At 39.7% G+C, this 21,999-nt stretch overlaps 1 protein-coding gene across 1 annotated transcript in view; it reads left to right on the top strand.

Annotated features, from left to right (window-relative positions):
* The window catches only part of LOC139733717 (uncharacterized), a 45,013-nt gene that overhangs the window by 18,830 nt on the left and 4,184 nt on the right, over positions 1 to 21,999 (top strand). Inside the window, exons 3-7 of the mRNA XM_071644529.1 lie at positions 9,518 to 9,572; positions 14,407 to 14,550; positions 15,941 to 16,260; positions 20,012 to 20,158; positions 21,234 to 21,369. Of these exons, the coding sequence (XP_071500630.1) occupies positions 9,518 to 9,572; positions 14,407 to 14,550; positions 15,941 to 16,260; positions 20,012 to 20,158; positions 21,234 to 21,369 (802 nt within the window). The remainder of the gene's footprint in view (positions 1 to 9,517; positions 9,573 to 14,406; positions 14,551 to 15,940; positions 16,261 to 20,011; positions 20,159 to 21,233; positions 21,370 to 21,999) is intronic.

Raw genomic sequence — 21,999 nt, 5'->3', positions numbered from 1 at the left:
GGTATTTGTTACAGAAGATGACATGCATTCATAGTGAATGTTAAGACTCGTTATCATTGGCTGCACTGCAATATGTCTCTTAGAGGAAGATGAAAAAACGCTTCCCTCGGATGGCATTATTGTTCATGATTTTAACAAGTGTGGCTGAGTAAATACCATTCAACAGCATCAATAGGCGGTCAAACTCAGAGAGAAAGAAATAGTCAGGATGCGATTGAAAATCACTGCGAGCTCAGCCTCACGCAGTATGATAATAACCCCACCCCAAGCTGCGCCTGTTCTCCACGGATTGCCATAGCAACGGTAGAACGCTGAAAGGAGATAGGACGAGCAGTTACTGATGGGGGAAGTGAAGTGTACTAGACTTAGGAGGAGCATTATCCGCAGTCTATAGCACAATTTCAATGTCACACGCTGGTTGTCCTTCACGTGTCTTCCATTGCAAATGCAAATTTCCCTCTTACATCAGTGAGAACATGGTCACAGTTTTGTGCATGCACACAAAGTTTGCAGAGCGGGGAGCGTTGCACTTTGTTGTTGCATCTTATTTATTTGTTTATTCACTTATTCAAGACAACACAAGAAAATGCAACTTGTAGAAAAAGAAACAACCACACGTCGTCAAAACAGCTGATGAGAATACGTGTCATAGTCACAGGCAGCCTTTCTCGGGAAGTAAATGGATGTTTTGTGTGCACAAAACAAAGCCATGATCAAGAAAACAAAAACAAAAACATATCATTCAAAGTATACGTGGCGTTTCGACTTAGATGTCTGGGTAGATGGTGACACCGCAGATTTATTAAATAAAGTGAATCAGACAATTTTCCCCCGGGAATCATCGACGCTCGACGCTCAATGCCAAGGCTGCAAACGATTCGGACGCCAAGGACGCGGCTAATTCCTATTCATTTGTGTCTAAAAAAGGAAATTTAGTGAATATTGTATACAGAAAATTAAAAAATGTACAAGTCGATGTGAGGCTTGTGAGGTGATTGTATCATCTCATCGTCCAATCTGCACATGTGGTGGCGAGTAGGATCGCTACATTTCATTAAAAAAAGATGTGGAAATTTCATAACTTTCTTATATCAGGGTATAATTTACTGAACACTCGATCATCCTTTTCGTCCATTTCTTCTCAAACCGTTGTAGCCGATTTGAACATTGCATGGACCTGTACTTTGATATGAGTGCATTACATGTATTCTGTGTATACAGCTGTGGGCAAACATTGGTTGGTTAAACTCCACCATAAGCAAACTAACATCGAATAAGCAAACAAAAGTGGAGAAGATTCAAAATGTTAGTTGTCCTTGAGTGTAAATCATCGGTTTCATTAATTACCGATCCCCTCGTTAAAGTAGAGTAGTTTGAATTGCAAGGTAACCACTAGCTCCATTATGCCATGGACTACCATCATCCGTTTCCATGGAAACGCGAGGCAACGGACGAATGGAAACCATGATAAAGACCTGGTGACGGCACGTAGCCAGGAGAAGGCTCTTGGGTAATACAGAAATGCCTCGTTGAAGAGGGTTTGATGGAAAACGAAGATTCTTACCATTGCAAGAGTACAGCTCGTAACCACGACTTGATTTAATTGTATGTCTGTGTTGCTCATTTCATATTGTACCTCCGACGTATTCAGCGAGATGTTCCAACAAAAACACACACAGACACACATACACCACACACCCAAGAACATCACTCTCCCTGCCGCTTTTCTGTCTCATGTCACATTCAATTTCTTTTAAATCCAATCTAAAGTCGATTTCTCCTGGCCACGTTCAGTCACCACTAGGGAGGAGAACGTGTCGCGTCACCTTGAAGACATCATCTCTGACAAAGTTCAAAGTTCTTTTCTCCATTGACAGCCATTGTTCCCCCTTGCTCATCTCAAGTTTCCTCCTCTTTCTCCGGTGTCCCTCCATCTTCCTTTACGCCTCTAGCGTCGAACTCGAGTTGCCAAGTCCCCGCTGAGAATGCTGTGCGTGATGATACAAACACCTGGAAAGAAAAAAAAAGACTAAGATGCTAAAATTTCGTCCAATCATGAGAAAAAAAAATAGAATGAAGAAAAAAGAAAGAGGAAGATATAGATGTAATGGCATGAAGAGGCTGAAGGGCGGTGTATGATTCCGGAATTTACCTTCGATCCAGTAAGCAGAAGAAACGCGCCCGGGCAGACGTCACTGCGATGCGACGGCGGAAAAGGATAATTGCATTAACCTCCCTTTGTGAGTCCTGCTATCTCCAGAGGGTTCGGGTGTTTAAAAAGGGCAATCGAGCTCACAGCTCCAGGAGTGTGAAACACTCTGTCTATATACTCAGCAGCCTCATGACTCGCTAGCAGAAAATAGAATGGCAACGGCAACAGCGGTAATAAAGTTTGCGGAAACTGATAAATATCATAAGAGGTGACGCAAATGCCTTTGGTGAACAACTTATTTTGAACAGAACTTTTAAAAGGACATCGATTAATGCAACGGCCTTAATACAGTAATTGCCCTCATTTTAACTGCAAATTTTTACTTTCTTATCGCGTTGGGAAATTGTCATTCTAGGTATACACACCATCAACCATGGCATGTATATAGTTGCTCATCGTCACTGCATGATATTCACATATACAACGAATTGAACAGCGACCAGCGCCTGTAAAATTCGTTTTCACCTCTAGAACCACCAGCTTGACTGTAATAGTTCTAGTTTGATAAAAATATAGATTAATCTTTAAGTGCGACTAAGAAAAATCAATCTAGAGCGGAAATAAAATGATTGATGAAAACTGCCGTCACTGACCGTGCTCACTGTGACGAAATAAGGAGAGACTTGGACTTAGAGAGAGGAAGATGAAGATAAGGATGGAAGAAATAGGAGGGTGTAGTAATGATAAAGGTAGATCGGTAACGATTGTTACCACATGCATGGCATGGCAAATTCACTTATCCCAGAGATGGCCATCGAAATTTAGAACTCATCCGCGAAGTTAGGGAAAGCTGCAGTGAGTGACGTGTGGAGATAACACCACCGCCTTCGCCAAAATGCCACGACCTTTATGCCAGCGACTCGGCGAGATAAATTGAGAGCATATTGCTTCAAGAATTCCAATACCACCTTTTATTTCTGATATTTCCTTACTCGTCTCTTCCCAAGATAGCTTTACACTTCTCTGTTTCTTCAACTCACCATTAAATTTAGATTAAATCGTCTCTTTGCTTTTTTTTTAATCTCATGAGTGGTTATAGCAACAGGTGATTGGAGTCAATAATGTTTAAGATAAAGGTGTATATGATTTAAGAAAATAGAATTGTTTTTAACTGTACCCAAATACTGGACAATATCATAGGCAAAGAACAGAAAGATAGAGGCATATAGTACATGCAAAGAGAGACTAAGTTAACGACATGCAAAGAAGAGGACTGGGAAATAAGATGAAGAGAGGAAAAGATAGAGATATACTGTGACAGGAGCAGTGACCTTTCCGAGGTAACCTTGTAAAAAAGTTGCAGGGAATTTGAGCTTAAACATGATTAATACATGAAAGAGAAACACTGACCAATCAGAATGCAAAACTGTCTAGCGATCATGTGTCGGGTTTCAAATTGTTCCGCGGGGGCCAACCCAACAATTTCTGGTCGTCTGAAGTTATCTCCCCTGCGTGCAACTTTAACGTGATTGCCCGCGTAAAACGAGGTTAAAGAGAAATGATTTCGAGCGAATTGTCAGCATCTACCTGGAACGAATTTCCTAACGGGCCGTGTCAAAATTGTTCATAGGGGATCACAGGAGAGTGGAGTAAAGCAGTTACGTCAACATCGTAGACTTAATGTAGATTCGCAAATGTGCATAGTAAAATGTATGAAACGAATAGATTCAAAGTGAGCTAAACCTCTCCACACGTACTTAAACAACTCTCCACGTGGATTTAGTTCGACTAATAAACCTGGACTTTCGGCCGCCGTTGCTGCTATCAAAGGCAATTTCTTCAGTTGACTCAGTCGTTAAATGTCAAGCGCTTATAGAGGAAAATATCTCACAGGAAATTGAGGGGGCGGTGGAATGAGGCGGGCTGGTCGCAGAATGACGCTACTCTTTCTTTACTTTCTAAACATGATTGCATGACATTATCTCGCGGTGTTGATAATCGTTGGAGTCTTTTTATGGGGGAGGGAAATTCGGTCTAAAACCCCAACTAAGGGCGCAAACGTGGAATACCTTGTAGCTATTATCGGAGAAATCATTACTATACATAGATAAGCGGGAAACAGTGTCACGCTCTAAATTCCAAAGCAAACGTTGCGTTACAACAACTTCGCTTTTTGAATTCAATATAAAAAATGACCCACTCACAATGTTTATTGTTACAATTAGCTAAGAGGACAAAGATATAGATTTGCCGCAAACGAATTAGATAATTGATTAAACTTTGCTTTCACGCTTTGAAAAAAATGACGCATGTATAGCGTACAAAAAGATTGTAATAATCAGTCATCTCTTGACACAACTAGGCCTTTAAACATGAATATTATCAATGATGGGGTTGATTGACAAGTAATAAAAATAATTATACGTGCTGTTTTGATTCATTAGATAATGTTTGACTCGAACTACACTTTAAGTGTGTGTGTGTGTGTGTGTGACGAAAACTGCTGCATCAATTGAAAAACTAGTTGTCAAAATATTTAATCTATGATAAGTATATGAGGCTTCCTTATTCATTCCTTTATTGTCAGGTTGCCTGTTACGTTTATGCATCTATCGTTTTAGTTACATGGTGTATGTGCGACTTTTTAAAACTTCCAATATCTCGCAACTGTACTCTGTCTGTTCATGGGAACAAAAACGATTATCTAAGATTGCTTAGCCATACGTTGAATATAGGAATGTGTTGTGATGGCAGGCAGGAGGTCATGGCGATAATGCTTATATGAAAACGGCATATTTACTGTAGTCATGGTCTGAATCCGCCGACGAATAATTAATTGTTCCTGTGATTAGCATTGATTAGAGGAGCTTCAGCGCCCCGTAGTCCCCCCGGCTCAATTTGCCAGCTTTCACTGGAGCACAGAAAATTGTCTTTCTAAGAGTTGGTTTCATAATTTGGCGCTTAGAGCTAAATGTCAGTGCTCCCGTAGAATGTTTTGCTTGTTTACCGCTGAGCGCCATTATAAGTATTGCCCATATGCACTACCGGGATGGTTCACGTGTACTCTTGGAATATTGTCCGCGAGCGAGGCTAAGAACACATCAATTCCGGCGAAGTTATTAGAAAACAGGTTAGCGTTCATCCGTTGTGTGAATATACTGAACTCTCACCTCTGCTTTAGAAATGATATCATCGATGTGCCCTTTTATAATATTATCATTTTCACGTTTTTATTTTCATCATGTGGTCTAAACATGATCTACATCGAATTTTCTGCGGGCCCTTTATAAATGGCATTGCTATTCTTTTTTTTTCTTTTTTTTTTGGCGGAAACTGATGCTAACAATGAATATGCGAGTAATAGCAGTGCGACAAAATGGCCGCAGGTATAGGGATAATGGTGGGGTGTGGGATGAAGGGTGAAAAGCTTATGCAAGCAAAACTTATATACAACATCTAAAAGCTAATGAAGTACTCGGACGTCCATAATCTCAACAAATTTGATTCCTCTGTTGATGCACATTATTGATAGAATACTGGATTACAGTTCCAACAAGGAGGAAAGAAGTAATGGCTGTGGGGGCTTATTTGTTATCCCCGTTTTTCTACGCCACCTGACTCAGCTTATGAAAACAGTCTAATTTCCATTCCAATCCACTTCAATCCACTGCACAGGGTTTTGGGGAGAGAAATCTGGAACTTCGATAATCAGCATTCACATAAAGTGGATTTTGCTCCCACTCTCAATTATGGCATATAGTGAAGAGAAAGAACGGAGGCACAACGTGCACGTCTGTCTAAGTAGGCTCCGATGACACACAACCAGATAAGAGGCAGAAAAATCAGTCTCGAATCGAACTGCTGTGGGTTCCCCTGTCGATACCGGATATCCTCGTTCCAGTCGTTTGGCATATTTTGGGTCGTTATCGGACAGACTTCTGCCCACGCTGAGGTGTAAGAGGATGGAACGTCGCCAGGCTTCTCAGAGATGGTTACCCCACTCTACCTCTCAGCAATGCAAGAAAACATTTTACCCTCAATTCTCGTGATTGTTTCAAATTCAGCGCACCGATATTGAAGAATGCATCAACTTAGTTTGCATCCGAGCACTGAAAGTGAAAACTGAATTATTTTCTCACAGAACTAGAGGTGTTTTTTTTTATTTCTCTTTCTTTGATTTTACTTGTGCATTATTGATCCCGTACGCCGTACCCATCAATCTAAAACCATCCATCACAGATGTAAGACATATCCGCCATATCTTTGGCTTTTCTCTATAATCCTTGAATGTTTGTCTATTCGACTTCCAAAGAAGCTGTGTAGTATTCAAAACAATTAAAGCAAATTCTATTTACCTCATTCACGGCCTATTTCACTCGTTAGCTTTCTACTAACTTGTATCCATTATGTTGAACAGGTAAATCTTTAAAATAGATTTAAAGATATAAATACACCTAACAAACCTTATTTGAGAATTTGACACTCATGAGACTTTGAGACTCATGGTTTGTTTCATTCATCAATGATTTTTGAAGGAAAAAAAAAAGTTTGACTTCCGTATTATTTGGAGGACCCAAAGCATGATTCACGTAGATGGAATCTATGAATACAAAATTTGCGAATTTCCTAAAAGTGCATTATGTCACCCAAATAATTATTATGGTAAGTAAAAAAAGTGCAAAGACAAAACAAAATAACAACCGAAGAGCATGAATTCAGCGAGTGGATCTCATGCTAACATGGCAGGCCTTGAAAGTGTTTCTGAGAGAGCCTTTCTCCAAGCCAAATCTCTACGAGACGATCAGTCTTTCGTCACCATGCTCGACTTGGCTTTCCACACGTCGTCCATCGAGCTCTTTATCTTGAGAAAAAAATGCTTTACACTGTCTTATTAGCGGATCAAGAAGGATTATAAAATCAAAGTTAATATTTGGGTTGCCTGTCCCATCACTATGGGAACACATTTTCATGATAACCATCATCAGAACTCCCTAATTCGTGGCGCTGGTTGTTTTTTCCCCGCACTAACACTTTCTGTGCTGGAGACAAGAAATAAATTCAAGAAGGAGTCAAAAGATGTGAAAGATAGATAAAAATCATAGCGCGAAATTTGACGCTTCATTCCCATCAATGCGCCCTAATTCTCTCGCATTGCATTCTCTCAACCCATGCTGCTGCTTTTTTCCCCTCTCGATTGTTCGCAACAGTTCACAAGCTGGGGTGGGCTTGAATGCTTCATTTACCCCCTAGAATGATGGGTTGCATGTCTGATGGATGCCCCTCCCTAAGCGAGCCAATGGGGTATAGCTAATTATATGGGGCACGCAGGTTTTAAACCATCACCAACCTATCGCCTTCACTGAGAGCACGCATATCTAGAGCAACCTCGGCATACGTGCTCCTATTAAATGTGATGCATTTCAATGAAAGAAAGGCCGGTTATTTTCGCCCCTCTTCTTCTTCTTCTTCTTCTTCTTCTTCTTCTTCTTCTTTCTCTTTTTCTTCTTCCTCTTCCTCTTCTCCCCCCCCCCCCCTGTATTAATCATCATTCTTGCAAACACTGCTCAGGTTTTAATTTAACAAGCACCATTGGGTTGCAGTGCCCATCAAGTTGTACTGGATGGAATGACAATGTTTTTACCAAAGATTTACAGGCAACATCTTATTTTTCATTCTTTTCGTTTCTTTCTTCAACGGTGATATTCTTCACTATCCAAAGTGCTCTTAAGTATGCTCCTGAGAAGTACTTTCCCGTTATCAAATGCATCATAGCTGTTACATGTTTTCTGTTTCAATAAGACGAAGCCTTTTTAGTCTTTTTCCCATAATAGTCTCGAATGATCTCATTGTTAATTTGTTTCCTTTGAAAAATATCATTCAGTGATACCTGAAAATTTGTAGTTTCCTCTGAAATCATCAAACCCTAAACTGAAAATTAATGATATTCCTGGATTGAATGTATAACAGTCATATAGGATTATTCGCTTCACATGCGTGGGCGTCGGAAATTGTTTTGAGTATGATCTTTAAAATTCCTTTTGATTCGGTAGTAATCACTTCCGAAATTGGCCACGAGAGATTCTACAGTGAAATGGAAAGTTACCTTCACTGAAGATGATTGAAAACAGTGAATAAATTTAAAGATTAGTTGAATAAATATTGGTATATTGGTATAAATGCAACAATAAAAGAAGGCTTCAAGAAATCAACATTATTTATACAACGCGGGCCGTAAAACGTAAAGGTATCTTTAACGTCTTTCACAAAGTGACACCGATACTCAGTAATTAAGACTTTCACTCCAAGCGAGTTCATTGTTTAATTGACGTCAAATACTGCTACTTAACTTCGCGGGTAATGTTTCTATAAGCGTTGTAAGCTCACACGAAATGTGGAGTGTGTTATGATGAGAAAAACACCCTTCAACAATGTACATGTTTACAAGAAATAAAAAGACCCTTGCAATATTCATACAAACTATATTTAGTGGTTTAGAAGCATCTATTAAACCACGTGCATTCTTTAATTTTTCTGGAAGTGGTGTGGGTTCAATCGTGTTCTCTGTTATGGCATAATACTCGACCAACGAGGCGAAAATCTTTAAAAGATCGATTTACCAGGAGGAGGTTATAGCGAAGAGGGAGCGTGCGCAAAAACACGCGCTTGGTTAATATTTGACGAGACACGTTTCAGGGCTGGGCGTTTGTTGGAGGTCAGCAAATGGTGGTTGAAGGAGCTTGTCCATAAGACATCACCTAGGATCTTTGCTGTGTTTGTCTTCTTCCGTGAAGTGTAGTGGGCGGGCGGATGCGGACACAAGGGTCTGCGAATAGGCACTTGCAACACATCAGTTGCTCCCGCCCACTCTATGACCTTAAAACACTCTGTCGTCGCCATGACAACGATTATCCATCGTCTGCCCGATCACACTGATAGGATGTTTGTGTTTCGCTTCGGACCTTTCTCGTGCACCTGCAAACTTTCATGAGGATTTTTAGCGTTAAGCACCGGACTGCATCACCACAGCAGTATTTATTCATCACTCATCTCTGCAATCGAGGCGTGATCCTCATAATTACTAAAAATACCGAGTCCAAAACTACGTGCAAAACTTTATGGGGCAGCTTCGGTCAAAATACACAAAAATTGCAAAAGCAATACGACAATCGTATTTATAGATAGAATAGATTTTACCACCTTGCTTTTATCCGAACCAGCTGGCTGCCAAAATGCTATCGTATGAAGATATGAAATCACCAAAAACTGCGCTCTTCAAATGTCTGCTTATTGTTTGTTTGCCTTTCATAGCATTTTTTTGTGTTACATTGTGAATTGACTTATTCTTTTCATTTCTCTGTTTCATAGGTTGACTCAGCATTGACATTACAAGATGAGGACACGCAAGGGAAACAAGTTCAAGGTGAGACATCCAGCAAGGAGGGTAGTCTTAAGGGACCAATGAACCAGAAATACAGCTATTAGTTTGCTTCCATTCTAAAGTATTCATGGTTTGGCGGTTCTCAGCTGGCGAATTGGATCTCTCAATTTTGAATTCTTCATGAACACAGTGATATTTATTGTGATGTTCGAATCAATTAGTAAAAAGAGCTAATCATTACATGCTGATTCTTCAATCAATACCTCTCAGTGTCTGGGTTATAATACCCAGCTCCCATGGCTGTATTACAAGAGGTTTGCGGAAGAGTCAACAAAACTCGGATGAAAGATGAAAGAGGCTCCTACGTACAGAAATATTCTTTTCTAACCTTATCGGTCAATTCGTTCAACTTGTAATTAGTCAACTCACAAATTATTGCAATGGTCAAGTAAGGTCCGAACATTATTGACGATGAAACAAGAATCTCAATGGTCGAATTATTGAAACTTTCAATTGGTTGAAAGACTCTCCCCTGTGACTACTGGAGTAGTCCCTCGATGTCTCTTGAAAAAGTTCGTCCACCTTGTTCTCTTGTCACCATAGTAACAGAAACACGTCAATCCATTGTTGGCCTTCTCTGGTCACGTGTTCTCACGGAATGTGTCCATCATGTGTTGTAGTATGCAAACACGTGTAGTGTATCACGTATAGGTGAGGATTTAATGGACTTCCACTTAGATATTCATTCACACATTCATTCAGAATACAGTGCATAAATTTCTCATATAAAGTAAAGGATAAATTTACAGAAAACTATATTGACACTTAGAGGTGACTCACTACGCCTAACAGTGAAACCAAACCGGCAGACTGACGTCTATTGGCATTTTTGTAGTAACTTTACAGGCATTCACAATTCAAAGTTCAGATAGGTTCTCAATAAAATTCTGTCAGGTAGCTTACATCTTGAACAAGTAGCTGAGATCGTTCTTGCGATCAGATGGTAAGAGTTTTCCAGATAGCGTAGGATGAGGAAACCCAAAATTTACATCTAGATATAAGGCCGTTTCATTCAAAGTAAATATTCACTACCTACTCAACTACTTAGTTATCACCAAAGAAAGAAGGATGCCAAATATACAAATCACATCGTGATTAAACGTGGCAAAATCTTCATAGGTGGCCACAATTATCCAAGGACATAAGAAAAGCAGATACATCTGAAAAGCTTTGGTGTTTGAAGCGTTTTTACTCGAACATATAGGCAAGTCTGGAATAAGCATGTGTCCATACGCGATAGAAGGTGACTTGCCCTATAACACCTAACTCATTGCCAAAAAGATGGCAAAATATCTAATTCATATACACGAAAAAAAAAAGTGCCCACTCATAAAACAAAGAAAGAAATATCATGCACCAGATGTGGGTTCGAACAAAAAAAAAAAAGATAGAAGAAAGCAGTGGCGGATCCAGAGGAGGGTGCACCAGGCGTGCGCCCTTTCTTTATCTTTAGTTTAAACAAAAGAAATGAAAAAATGGGAGGTAGGGAGCGTGCGCCCCCTTTAATTCTGTAAAGGTGCCTCCCCTTTACGGAATTCCTGGATCCGCCTCTGGAAAGACTTGGAATCACTAAGTTCATGCACCGGAGAGTAGAATGTCCTGGTGGGTATACACAGAGTATACGCCCCAGCTCCATACACCTAGCAGCAGCGGACCCATCCATTGTCACTGTATTGACCATTTACACGAATCCCACTCCCAACTCCCTCACTGTATACCTCCCATGGGTCTTGTCCTTTCGTGTGCAGGATTTTAATAGAAGTGATGCGAAGCTACGAACCTCGCCTGATTTCACCAAAGGATGTTCAAAAGATGGCGTTCCAACTGGCTGTAATTAGTTTTCATATGGATGGACAAAAAGAAATCAACAGGTGCATTTATGCCTGTGATGATTGGGGTTCAATGCCGCCGTCTTGCTGAGCAATCCGAAGATTCATTCTGGACGATAGTAATGTCAGCTTTATTTTGCTTGTGTATTTATCAAATGAAATAAAAATTTAACTCGATGAAAAAAGCATATTCTGACTCAAAAGCATGACAAACTGACACAATTCTCCACAGTAAGGATCGGCTGATCAACGAGGCATACCTCCTTGGGCTGATTAAACTTCCACCGTCCTATACAACAAATGCAATGGCGCTATCGGTATTGTATTAGACATAAAGACAACCCTGTAGAGAGCCGTGATTGCATGCCTCATTTTACGCTGCGCTACTACTTGTCATGATATCCAAAGGCTAGTCCATTAAAGTGTAGAAACCAAAACGTTACGGAAACAAGCTTAACTTTAGGCCGTCTACGTCTGTACATATTGAAGTCAAGGGCCAAACGATCATATTATCTTTTTTGTCTCATATAAGATCGACAAAATGACGTATTTCTGGATGGAATAACTCAGTGGGATATTCATTCAGTTTGGCGCGAGGTTCTTTTCACAATATGGGAAGCGCATAATACTGGGTTAGTTTTATGAGTCTGTGTGTGTATAGAGACGCGCAGCGGTCTCTTAAATTGCCCCGGAAAATATGGCGGGTTATCTCGACGAGCAAATTATTCAGTCGACCTCACGCCCTAATGAAATTTTTGCCTCATCACCTCTTCCACACACCGCTCTTTCAAAAAGGGGAAGAGGCTGGCAGGGATTCTTATTTTCTCTTTTGTCAGGAATGCTCATTTCAAACTAGTTGGACGGTCCTTATGGTTTCAACATGGCTTCCCGATATACCATCTCATCTAGACAGGGACAACGAAAGATAAACAAGGCTTCAAAAACATCATCATGAAAGATCGAAAGATAACACATCTTATATTTGTTTTATGATAAAAAAGAAGATACTACAATATGATACTAAGTTACACCATTATTTTTGAGACGAGATTAACGTTATGTGGTTATTGATACATATCCGGCCCCGCGGTATCATAAGCATATTTACAGAGGCGGTTGAGGAAAAAAGAAACAACAACATGATTTTCTTTTTATAGTTACATTTAAGATTTATTTGTTTTTCATTTTTAGTTTGACGAAAAAAAAAATCGCTTTTATGATTTTATATGACAGGTAGCTGTTTCAGACATTGTCAATCCCTATACCTCCCGTATTTTCACCATAATCTAATATATTAGCTTTAAAGACGAATTGTCATAAAGGGGCGTAGAATTGAAAATCGCATCTTGGTACCAAAATCGACGGTAGCGCTTTTTTACGACCTTAACTTGGCTACAATTTAACACGCACACACAAGCACGCACGCACGCATACACACACACACACACACACACACACACACACACACACACACACATTCACACACGCACAGACTCACATTCATCCTGCTTTCAAAGTGCTCCAAGATTAAAACTCGGAGTAGATACTTTTTTCTTTCTGTTTTTGCGTCTGACTGTCGATATCGGTTGCCATGGTGATCTCTGACGTAAATATGTGACGTGGGGACATTTTGAGGGGTTTCAGCGCCCAGCAATGTTCTCTTTGTGTATAATCGATTTATCGATGAGACACATAATGCCTGTGCGGACACGCGCACCAGCTCATACCCACAGCCAAACACACACACACATACACACACATACAGAGACACACCATGCACACACACATACGCACACACACGCACACATACAGAGACACACACACAATATTGCTCATTAGCCACAGTTATGGATTAGCTTTATCAACATTTCCTCAATTACCTCATTACGGTTAATAGCTAATAATGTACTGAAGCTGTATTTTGTAAACATTTATGAGTTTTCAATATCTCACGTTTGAAATAGAAATAGCAACCACTTTCGAACCTTCGAGTCATGGACCCTTCTGTTCTTAGGGTTGCCGTATAGAAGTAATTAGTACACTTGTTATCTAGTTTTTCCAATGCTCAAAGACAGAATTACATGTTACTGTACATCGTTTTTGCATGTCAGTCAGTTGGTCTAAGTCAGCATCGAAGTTTTTTGATATTAAGTGAAACCTTTAGTACTTTATTTCAATGTTTTGGATTGTTTCATGGAAAAAAAATTGATGGCGGTCAACCTTGAGATAATGCAGAATCAACAAACAAACGGGCAATTTTCCATAATGTTTACCTTTGCGATATTTCAACAATTAGGTAACGGACATATACCACCTGCTAACTGAAATCGACAAGAAACTCAGGTGGCCAAAACACAAAAGAAGAAGAAAGAATCGCCCTTCAGGGCATCATTTTGAATGTAGGGCTGACACAAGGAGTAAGCCATGTGGGCGCGTATGGGATCAGGCTGTAGATTGAGACGGCTTACCACAAGTCGCCTGGGGCGGGATCTGGCTGAGAAGCACCTAATACCAGCAGGCGCGTGGGCGTATCTGTCCAACACTGTGTCCAACTGATGATGGGGAGCAGCGAACTGCGCCCCGTACAGCGCCACCGGTGATTGGCCCAGACGGCAATCAATGTACTGACAATGATTGGGGACCTTTCATGGTCGCAAGTGTGGTTTATTTCTCAACATATCCAGGGATGGTGGAGTCAATCTGTCTTCTTAGCAGGATCCTTCAGAGATTTTTGTTTACATTAATTGTCGCTTTTTGGTTTGGAAATGAGAAGACAAATAATAAGTATATTTTTATTTCTGTGCAACGCAAACGTAACTCACAGCTACATCACACCGATAAGAATAAAAAGTATGTCATAGCATTGATCAAGAACATGATATGTGAAAGTAAACTGGATCGCCTGTTCATTTGGAATAAACAGCTACTTGCCAAGTACACGAATGCGAGATTGTGATATATACAACTTTATTGTCATTATCGTGCAGAAGATCGTTCAGGAGCTGACACGGAACCAGAAGAAGATGTACCGGAAGGAGATGAAGACATGGGTCAAGAGGTCATCAATTACCAAGACATTCAAGTAGATCACAACAGTAAAGTGACGAGTGAAAACGAAGGACAGAAAAAAGGTTAGAATAAACAAAAAGTGTACTTCTCTGGGGATTCACAGAGTACATTAATATTGCTCTGAGTGAGAAGCAAATAAGAACCATTAGACTTTGGAGCAATATTGTTTCGTTTTATTTACTTCTACTAGAACATTTGTTTTTCTAACGTACCGAATGAGACCACGTATTACAGGAAATTATTAAAAAAAATAGCACAGGTTGATAACTCGTAAGAGTGTATGCATACACGGTGTGATAACGACATCTGTGAAGAACAAATATTTGTGACATGGTAGATTGTCATTAACTTATTTTTCACTCTTAAGGTGTATATAAACTAATATTGCCGATTTTTAATGTAAATTAGAAAACAGGCTATTTTCCTCGGAGACTTTCTGGGTTAGCCGATCTCCTGGAACATTTTGGTAAGATTCTCGGATAACAAATATAATCGCTCATGATTGAGTTGCACGACTAACTCTGGCCGCTTCTACACGGTATCGGCTTGGCGACGTAAGAGATCCATTTTGGTAGCGCGGCGCTCTCGCCCACAAGCAAAAATTAGGTTTCGCGCAGACGACGAGTTGGCGCCTACCATGAATACTAGTATTTGACGGGTCTGTTCAAGCACGTGACTCTCATTGCACCATCCACGTGACTTTCCTTTCCCGTTCTGAATACTACCGGCCATGTTATGAGGCTTTTCTTTTAGTGCCACACCTTTTGTTTCACTTTCTAAAACACGCGTTAAATGTAACCAGATAACTTATAAGCGCACGGACTTAAACAAACGTATTTCATGGTTCACTTTATGTCTATATACAGTGAAGACACTCGTACACTTTTTCATCTGTATGGATTCAACTAAAAGAGAACATGTGAATAGAGTGGACAAAGGTATATTGCTATTGTAGACAGATAGTGACGCAGTGATGAAGAGCTGAAAAGCGTGAACTGAGAAGAATCGACACTAGAGACACTATTGACCTTCAGTTAGTGGGCTGATGAAGAAAAAAAATCATCGGATGTGGTAAACAAATTTGCCGCTTCACTAAAACTTCAATTTGCGTCTGACTATACGTCGCGACTCAAATATTTTGATTTATTTTCATGACTTTTTGAATCTTCAGTGAATAGAAGGACATAACTATGACAGCCGGCAGCGATATAGCAACAAATAACACGCAGTACTCACATAACTAACCTTGGCTAACTGCGTCTTACCCTGAAGGCACAGAGCGATTTTTTTCTATCCCCCACACTCCTTTCATGTAATTTCAGGAAGCTATTTTTGTTGCCGATTAGATGTGCATATCACAATGTACAGAAATTAAAGGCAATTGACTGAAAGCATAAATGACAATCCAGCAAAGCCAATGATTTTGTATTATTTGCATCTATTGTGCTTCAGTAACAGAAAACATTGAAGCTGGCGAGAAGGAGCTCGATGACACGGCGGCACTCGACATCGCAGAAGAACAAACATTGGCAGATGATGAGGAGGAGGAGGAGGGGGTCGAGGAGGAGGAAGAGGAGGAAGAGGAAGAGTTAAATGAAGGAATGGGCGAAGAAGACACGGAAGATGAATTCCAATACATGCTTACACCATCAGCTGCCCGCGAACTCATGCTAGAGCTGCAAGACCCCGTCGAAGTGGCGAAGTTCGTGGTCGAAACCGACGATGCAGCGGGCTTCCTTCGAGCTTTAAGATTACTTCTCCACGATGGCTACGTAAGTGATGCTAACGTTATGCATGACATTATGTTGTAAACGCGACCAACATAGGACCTATTAGAATTAGTGTAACTAAAAACTCACAACTGTAGGACTCTTTGAGTAAAAATCTTCAAATTTGCGATCGTAGATACGCAAGAAAAAGATATTAGAGTCTAATAATGTTTTACTAAAACCAGTTTTCATTAACTACAGTCAAACCTGTCTTTAGCGTCCACTCAAGGGGGGACGAAAAAAGTGGCCGTTAGAGACAGGTGGCCGCTATAGACAGGTTCGTTAACACGCTTTTCTCTCCTAGGAAATTGTTTCTAGTGGTCGTATAAGGCAGGTGGTTGCTAATCTTCTCTGATGATCTATTAAATCATTAAACTCCTTAAAGGCTTCGCCCACGTCATTAGGCCTTATAGATCAGGAAAATAAGGTCGGGATGAAACAGAGGTGGGTGGATTTCATAACACATTCATTACTCAACTTATTGTCAAAATGTGATTGTGTACACTCTGCGATGAGCAGGACCTGGGTGGATCTTGCAAGCTGAAAACTCGATGTATGTCGTTATGCTGTCCCAACGGGGGCGAGTTAGCCGACATACAGGTCGAGATTATCACTCAATTCCGCCCTAATACATTACAAGTTTTGTTTTGTTACCCACGCCGATGAAAATCGGCAGGGGGTTATGTAAAGGGTTCCGTATGTTTGTTTGTTTGTTTGTTTGTTTGTTTGTTTTTTTGTTTTTTTGTTTGTTTGTTTGTTTGTTTGTTTGTGTACAAGATAACAAGAGAACGGGTAAACGGATTTGCACGAAATGTTCAGGGAATGTTTGGATAATGACAGGAAAGAATCGATTAGATTTTGGTGATAATCGGTTGACCCTTGCAAATTCTGTGTGACCTTGAAGTTTTGACCCCATGGTATAGTGACCATTCCGAAAATTTCCCGTTTCTCACTTTGCGATTTTCCGCTACCATACGAACACATAAACTCCCCAACGATCCGACTTCGCTGCTCAAATGTTCGTAAGAATTCCGAAATTTACGTTTAGGCCTATTTGAGGGACTATGTCCTTCTAGATTTATGAAAGTTCGTTCTCCGTCATCACAAACTGGCCCGTATTTTGATGATTTTTCAAATTAACATTGATTGTTTTTTTCGTTGGAGGAGCATTTTGCTCGGTCGCAGTCACACTGCACGATATGCGTGCTCAATATCAATGCGTGTGCAAGGCCGCTGAAAATGCATCGCGCTCTACACTGTTGGTGCAAAATTGCACCGGGGACGTTGCGGCGCTCGTTGGTGGCCGAATACTGGTGCAGTAGACATTTGCATTCAACCCTTGCATTGAATAATTCCCGTAGACACTAATCATAGGGGTAATTGCCTAGGGGGTACGTAAATTTTGTTTTTCTTTTTTGCTTTTGTGGATACCATCAAAGATCGTACACTCATACGACCTTTGATATTTGATGATTTTTCAAATTAACATTGATTGTTTTTTTCGTTGGAGGAGCATTTTGCTCGGTCGCAGTCACACTGCACGATATGCGTGCTCAATGTCAATGCGTGTGCAAGGCCGCTGAAAATGCATCGCGCTCTACACTGTTGGTGCAAAATTGCACCGGGGACGTTGCGGCGCTCGTTGGTGGCCGAATACTGGTGCAGTAGACATTTGCATTCAACCCTTGCATTGAATAATTCCCGTAGACACTAATCATAGGGGTAATTGCCTAGGGGGTACGTAAATTTTGTTTTTCTTTTTTGCTTTTGTGGATACCATCAAAGATCGTACACTCATACGACCTTTGATATTTGATGATTTTTCAAATTAACATTGATTGTTTTTTTCGTTGGAGGAGCATTTTGCTCGGTCGCAGTCACACTGCACGATATGCGTGCTCAATGTCAATGCGTGTGCAAGGCCGCTGAAAATGCATCGCGCTCTACACTGTTGGTGCAAAATTGCACCGGGGACGTTGCGGCGCTCGTTGGTGGCCGAATACTGGTGCAGTAGACATTTGCATTCAACCCTTGCATTGAATAATTCCCGTAGACACTAATCATAGGGGTAATTGCCTAGGGGGTACGTAAATTTTGTTTTTCTTTTTTGCTTTTGTGGATACCATCAAAGATCGTACACTCATACGACCTTTGATATCATCACACTCTCGGCTTGCTATAATCAAAATATCCCGCAAGAAAACGGCGTATTTCTCGATTTTTAGCGCTTTTTCCGCGACCCGTCGCGTAGACAATACTCTTAAAACTGGACTTAATTCGCGCGCGCTTGGAAAAGTTCCGATTCTGCACTTTTGACGGTGGAATTTGGGATTTTCGATGGATTTTTGGAGGAGACTTAAGGACTTTCCTGTACGTGAATGAGTGTTAATACCGTATGTGTAATGATGTGATTTGCGTGTGATGTGACTGTAGAACCAAAGATCGTACACTTCAGTGTACGACCTTTGGTAGAACTCACTGGCTGGTGATAAAGCACACTGGCAATTAAGTGGCCGAATTCTGGTAGATGACCGAATGCACATTATGTTTACCCCGACTTTGTACTTAGGCGTGGGTCTGCCGCCTTTGACGGCCCCTCTCTAGTTTTGTTTTGTTTGTGTGTGCGTCTTGTTTTGTTTTGTTTCTTTTTCTTCATCAGAGAGCTCCTCGGGGTCTAATAAAATCTTTGGTCAGTATTAAGCTCCACACACACACACACACACACACACACACACACACACACACATCCATACAAGCGTTAGAATTTCATTTTTGTGTAATTCAACTCTTTACAGTCAGGTGATCCCATCACTGCAAGTCGTTAAGGCTTTTACGAGACACCTTTTCTTTCACTTCACTACACGTCTCATTTCTTGTTCGTTTTTTATCTAATTTATTATGTATGATGACCTTTAAAATTTATCCCTCTATTGTGTATTACGTCTGAATTATGCTTCAGTTCATTTTTTTTAAAATGCTATATATCGTATAAGTTGGAAGAAATAAAAGAGAGTTTTATGCTCTTAGCCAGGCTCTCAGTCATAATTTACAACACTTTTTTTTTTTTTACACTGGACTTACTTTTATGGGGAGAGGGACGAATACCATTCGCCATAGTGATATTTCTAGTTCGTATGTAAAATAATTCACCTGGTGTACATGCTCAATTTGAAATTATTTGTATTCAGTTTTGTGTACGTGTGTGTGTGTGTGTGTGTTTCAACTATTCCCTGATTAGGCTAAGGACCATAGTGATATTTTTTTCCAACCAGGCAACTTAGGGAAGCTCACCAGGGAAAGCCTGACGTCTTGTATCCTTGTATTTTGCTTGTTTTGTTTGTTTATCTGTTATCACATGTATTGTCGTGCAAATGCTGAATAGATATTAATAATATTGATAATGATAATAATAATGATAATAATAATAATAATAATAGTAATGATAATAATAATGATAATGATCACAATAATAATAATGATAATGATATAGTAATGATAATAATAATAATAATAATAATAATAATAATAATAACAATAATAATAGTGATAATAATAATAATGATAATAATAACCTCTCTCTCACACACACACACACACACACGTACACACAACCGTACCCAAATAACACCATTATGCCATCACTCACCTTATTGTCTGTCTGTATTGTATGCATGTGTGTGCGTGAATGCTTTGTTACTATGCCCGATGTTGAGTAATCCTTTCTCATGCCAAAATATTTTGTTGATTCTTACAGATAAGCGAGTCGCAAGCATACGAACTGAAAGACGCCGTAGCAGCACAGCTGAGAAATCTATTGATGCTACAACAAGTCGAACTGTCGAGGGCGCTATTTGAGACGTATCAACCTCAAATGGAAGAAGCAAACCCGGACATTGCCCTGGTCAGTTATTAAAACTATTTGATGTAAACCAAATTCATCCTCAGACAGTTTGGGTTTGAGGTCTGTATCCAATGGGGAGGGATACTTGTATTAAAGAGAGCGATGAAATGATGATAATAATGATACTGATAATGATGATGAAGATGATAGTAATAATAATAATAATAATAGTTGTAGTAGTAGTAGTAGTAGTAGTAGTAGTAGTAGTAATAATAATAATAATGATAATAATAATAATAATAATAATAATAATAATAATAATGATAATAATAATAATAATAATAATAATAATAATAATAATAATAATGTAGTAATAATAATAATAATGATAATAATAATAATAATAATAACAATAATAATAATAATAATAATAATAATAATAATAATAATAACAATAATAATAATGATAATAATAATAATAATAATAATAATAACAATAATGATAAGAAGAAAAAGAAGAAGAAGAATTTATAATGATAATGATAATAACAATGATAACAGATAGACATTGTGCCTGTTAAGGTACCGGTACGTAATTACTGGTGACAAGTAAAAGAGAGAGAGAGAGAATAAAGAGAAGAGAGGAAGGATTAGCGAGAGGAGACTCTATACTAAATCTAGGACTTCGGAAAATTAACTTCAATTTGAATATCCAAGAACCTTGAAGACTACAAAGTGTCCAGACGGTGATTAACAGGAATTGTCTATGTAAGGGGTCGACCAGGAGGACTGTTAACAACATTGCAAGGGACATTCAGCCGCTAACGAACACAAATTACACCCTAAGGGGATAAACATGGAGATGTAATTATTCGAACTTCTTTCCTGCTTGTGAGTAATTACAAATCTAATGTCAATACAACGTTGACCAGGGAAATAGGGAATAACAACCAACAAGAAAACCAAGATGAAAATGAGGGACCTCGCGTGACAAGGAAAACGAACAAAGAAAGGAAGACTTGTTTTGACTGGAGGCATTCTGGGCTCCTTAATTTAAAGTGCAATTAGGCCACATTCGGACATTTTTAATGAATGTTTACCAGTCACGGTGTTTGTCTCTTATTGGCTACCTTAGGAGGAACTGCTCTTTGATCCTGAGCCTCAGCCCATCGAGTACTACGACTATGGCAACCTGCTGAACCCAGAGGACGCCGCTTACGGCAGCTCACAGGTCAACCTCTATGAAGCATACCAAGAAGCTCTAGAAGAAGGTAACTTTGTTCTTTTTTTTTAATTCCATATATGCACGTTGGTTTGTTTATTTGTTCATTTGTTTGTTTGGGGTTAAATATTCTGTTGGGTTGGTTGTCTTTTTGCATGTCTGTCTTTCTGGCATAATGATGTTAGGACCCCTGCTATCAATGGAATAAACGTTACTTTATTAAATCAATTCTGAAATAATGACGTGCGTACACTGTTTGGTAAGGATATGTTTGAGAAGGTGACAGTCTGTTATTCCGAAGGTTCGTTATTCCGAAGGTTTGCTAATCCGAAAACAACATAAGATTCGTAATTCCAAATGTTCGTCAGTAGGCACTCCCCCCCCCCCCCCCCCCCCATTTTTTGGATTAACGAACCTTCGGAATAACGAACATTACCCCCTTTCTTTCAACTATCCATCTCAATCATATTTCGGAGCCCACAAGATTAAGCTTCCGTGATATTGAGGGATTATTGATGTCCATTCTCAATCTCTTATTCATGCCTGAGTTAATTCCTTTCAGTTAGTACATACATCATTGTCATCAAAGGTTTACTCTTCTAATATGTACACTCACCCTGATTAACAGACGACCTCCTACACACACTCGTCAAAATTCATCCGGTAGATACAATTCAGG

This window comes from Diadema antillarum, unplaced genomic scaffold, assembly GCF_040938485.1.
Source record: "Diadema antillarum isolate AM-2024a unplaced genomic scaffold, OU_Dant_1.0 seq00000488_RagTag, whole genome shotgun sequence".
In the NCBI taxonomy this organism is placed as follows: Eukaryota; Metazoa; Echinodermata; class Echinoidea; order Diadematoida; family Diadematidae; genus Diadema; species Diadema antillarum.
The sequence above is the reverse complement of the archived record's forward strand: the minus strand, read 5'-3'. Positions and strand labels throughout refer to the sequence as shown.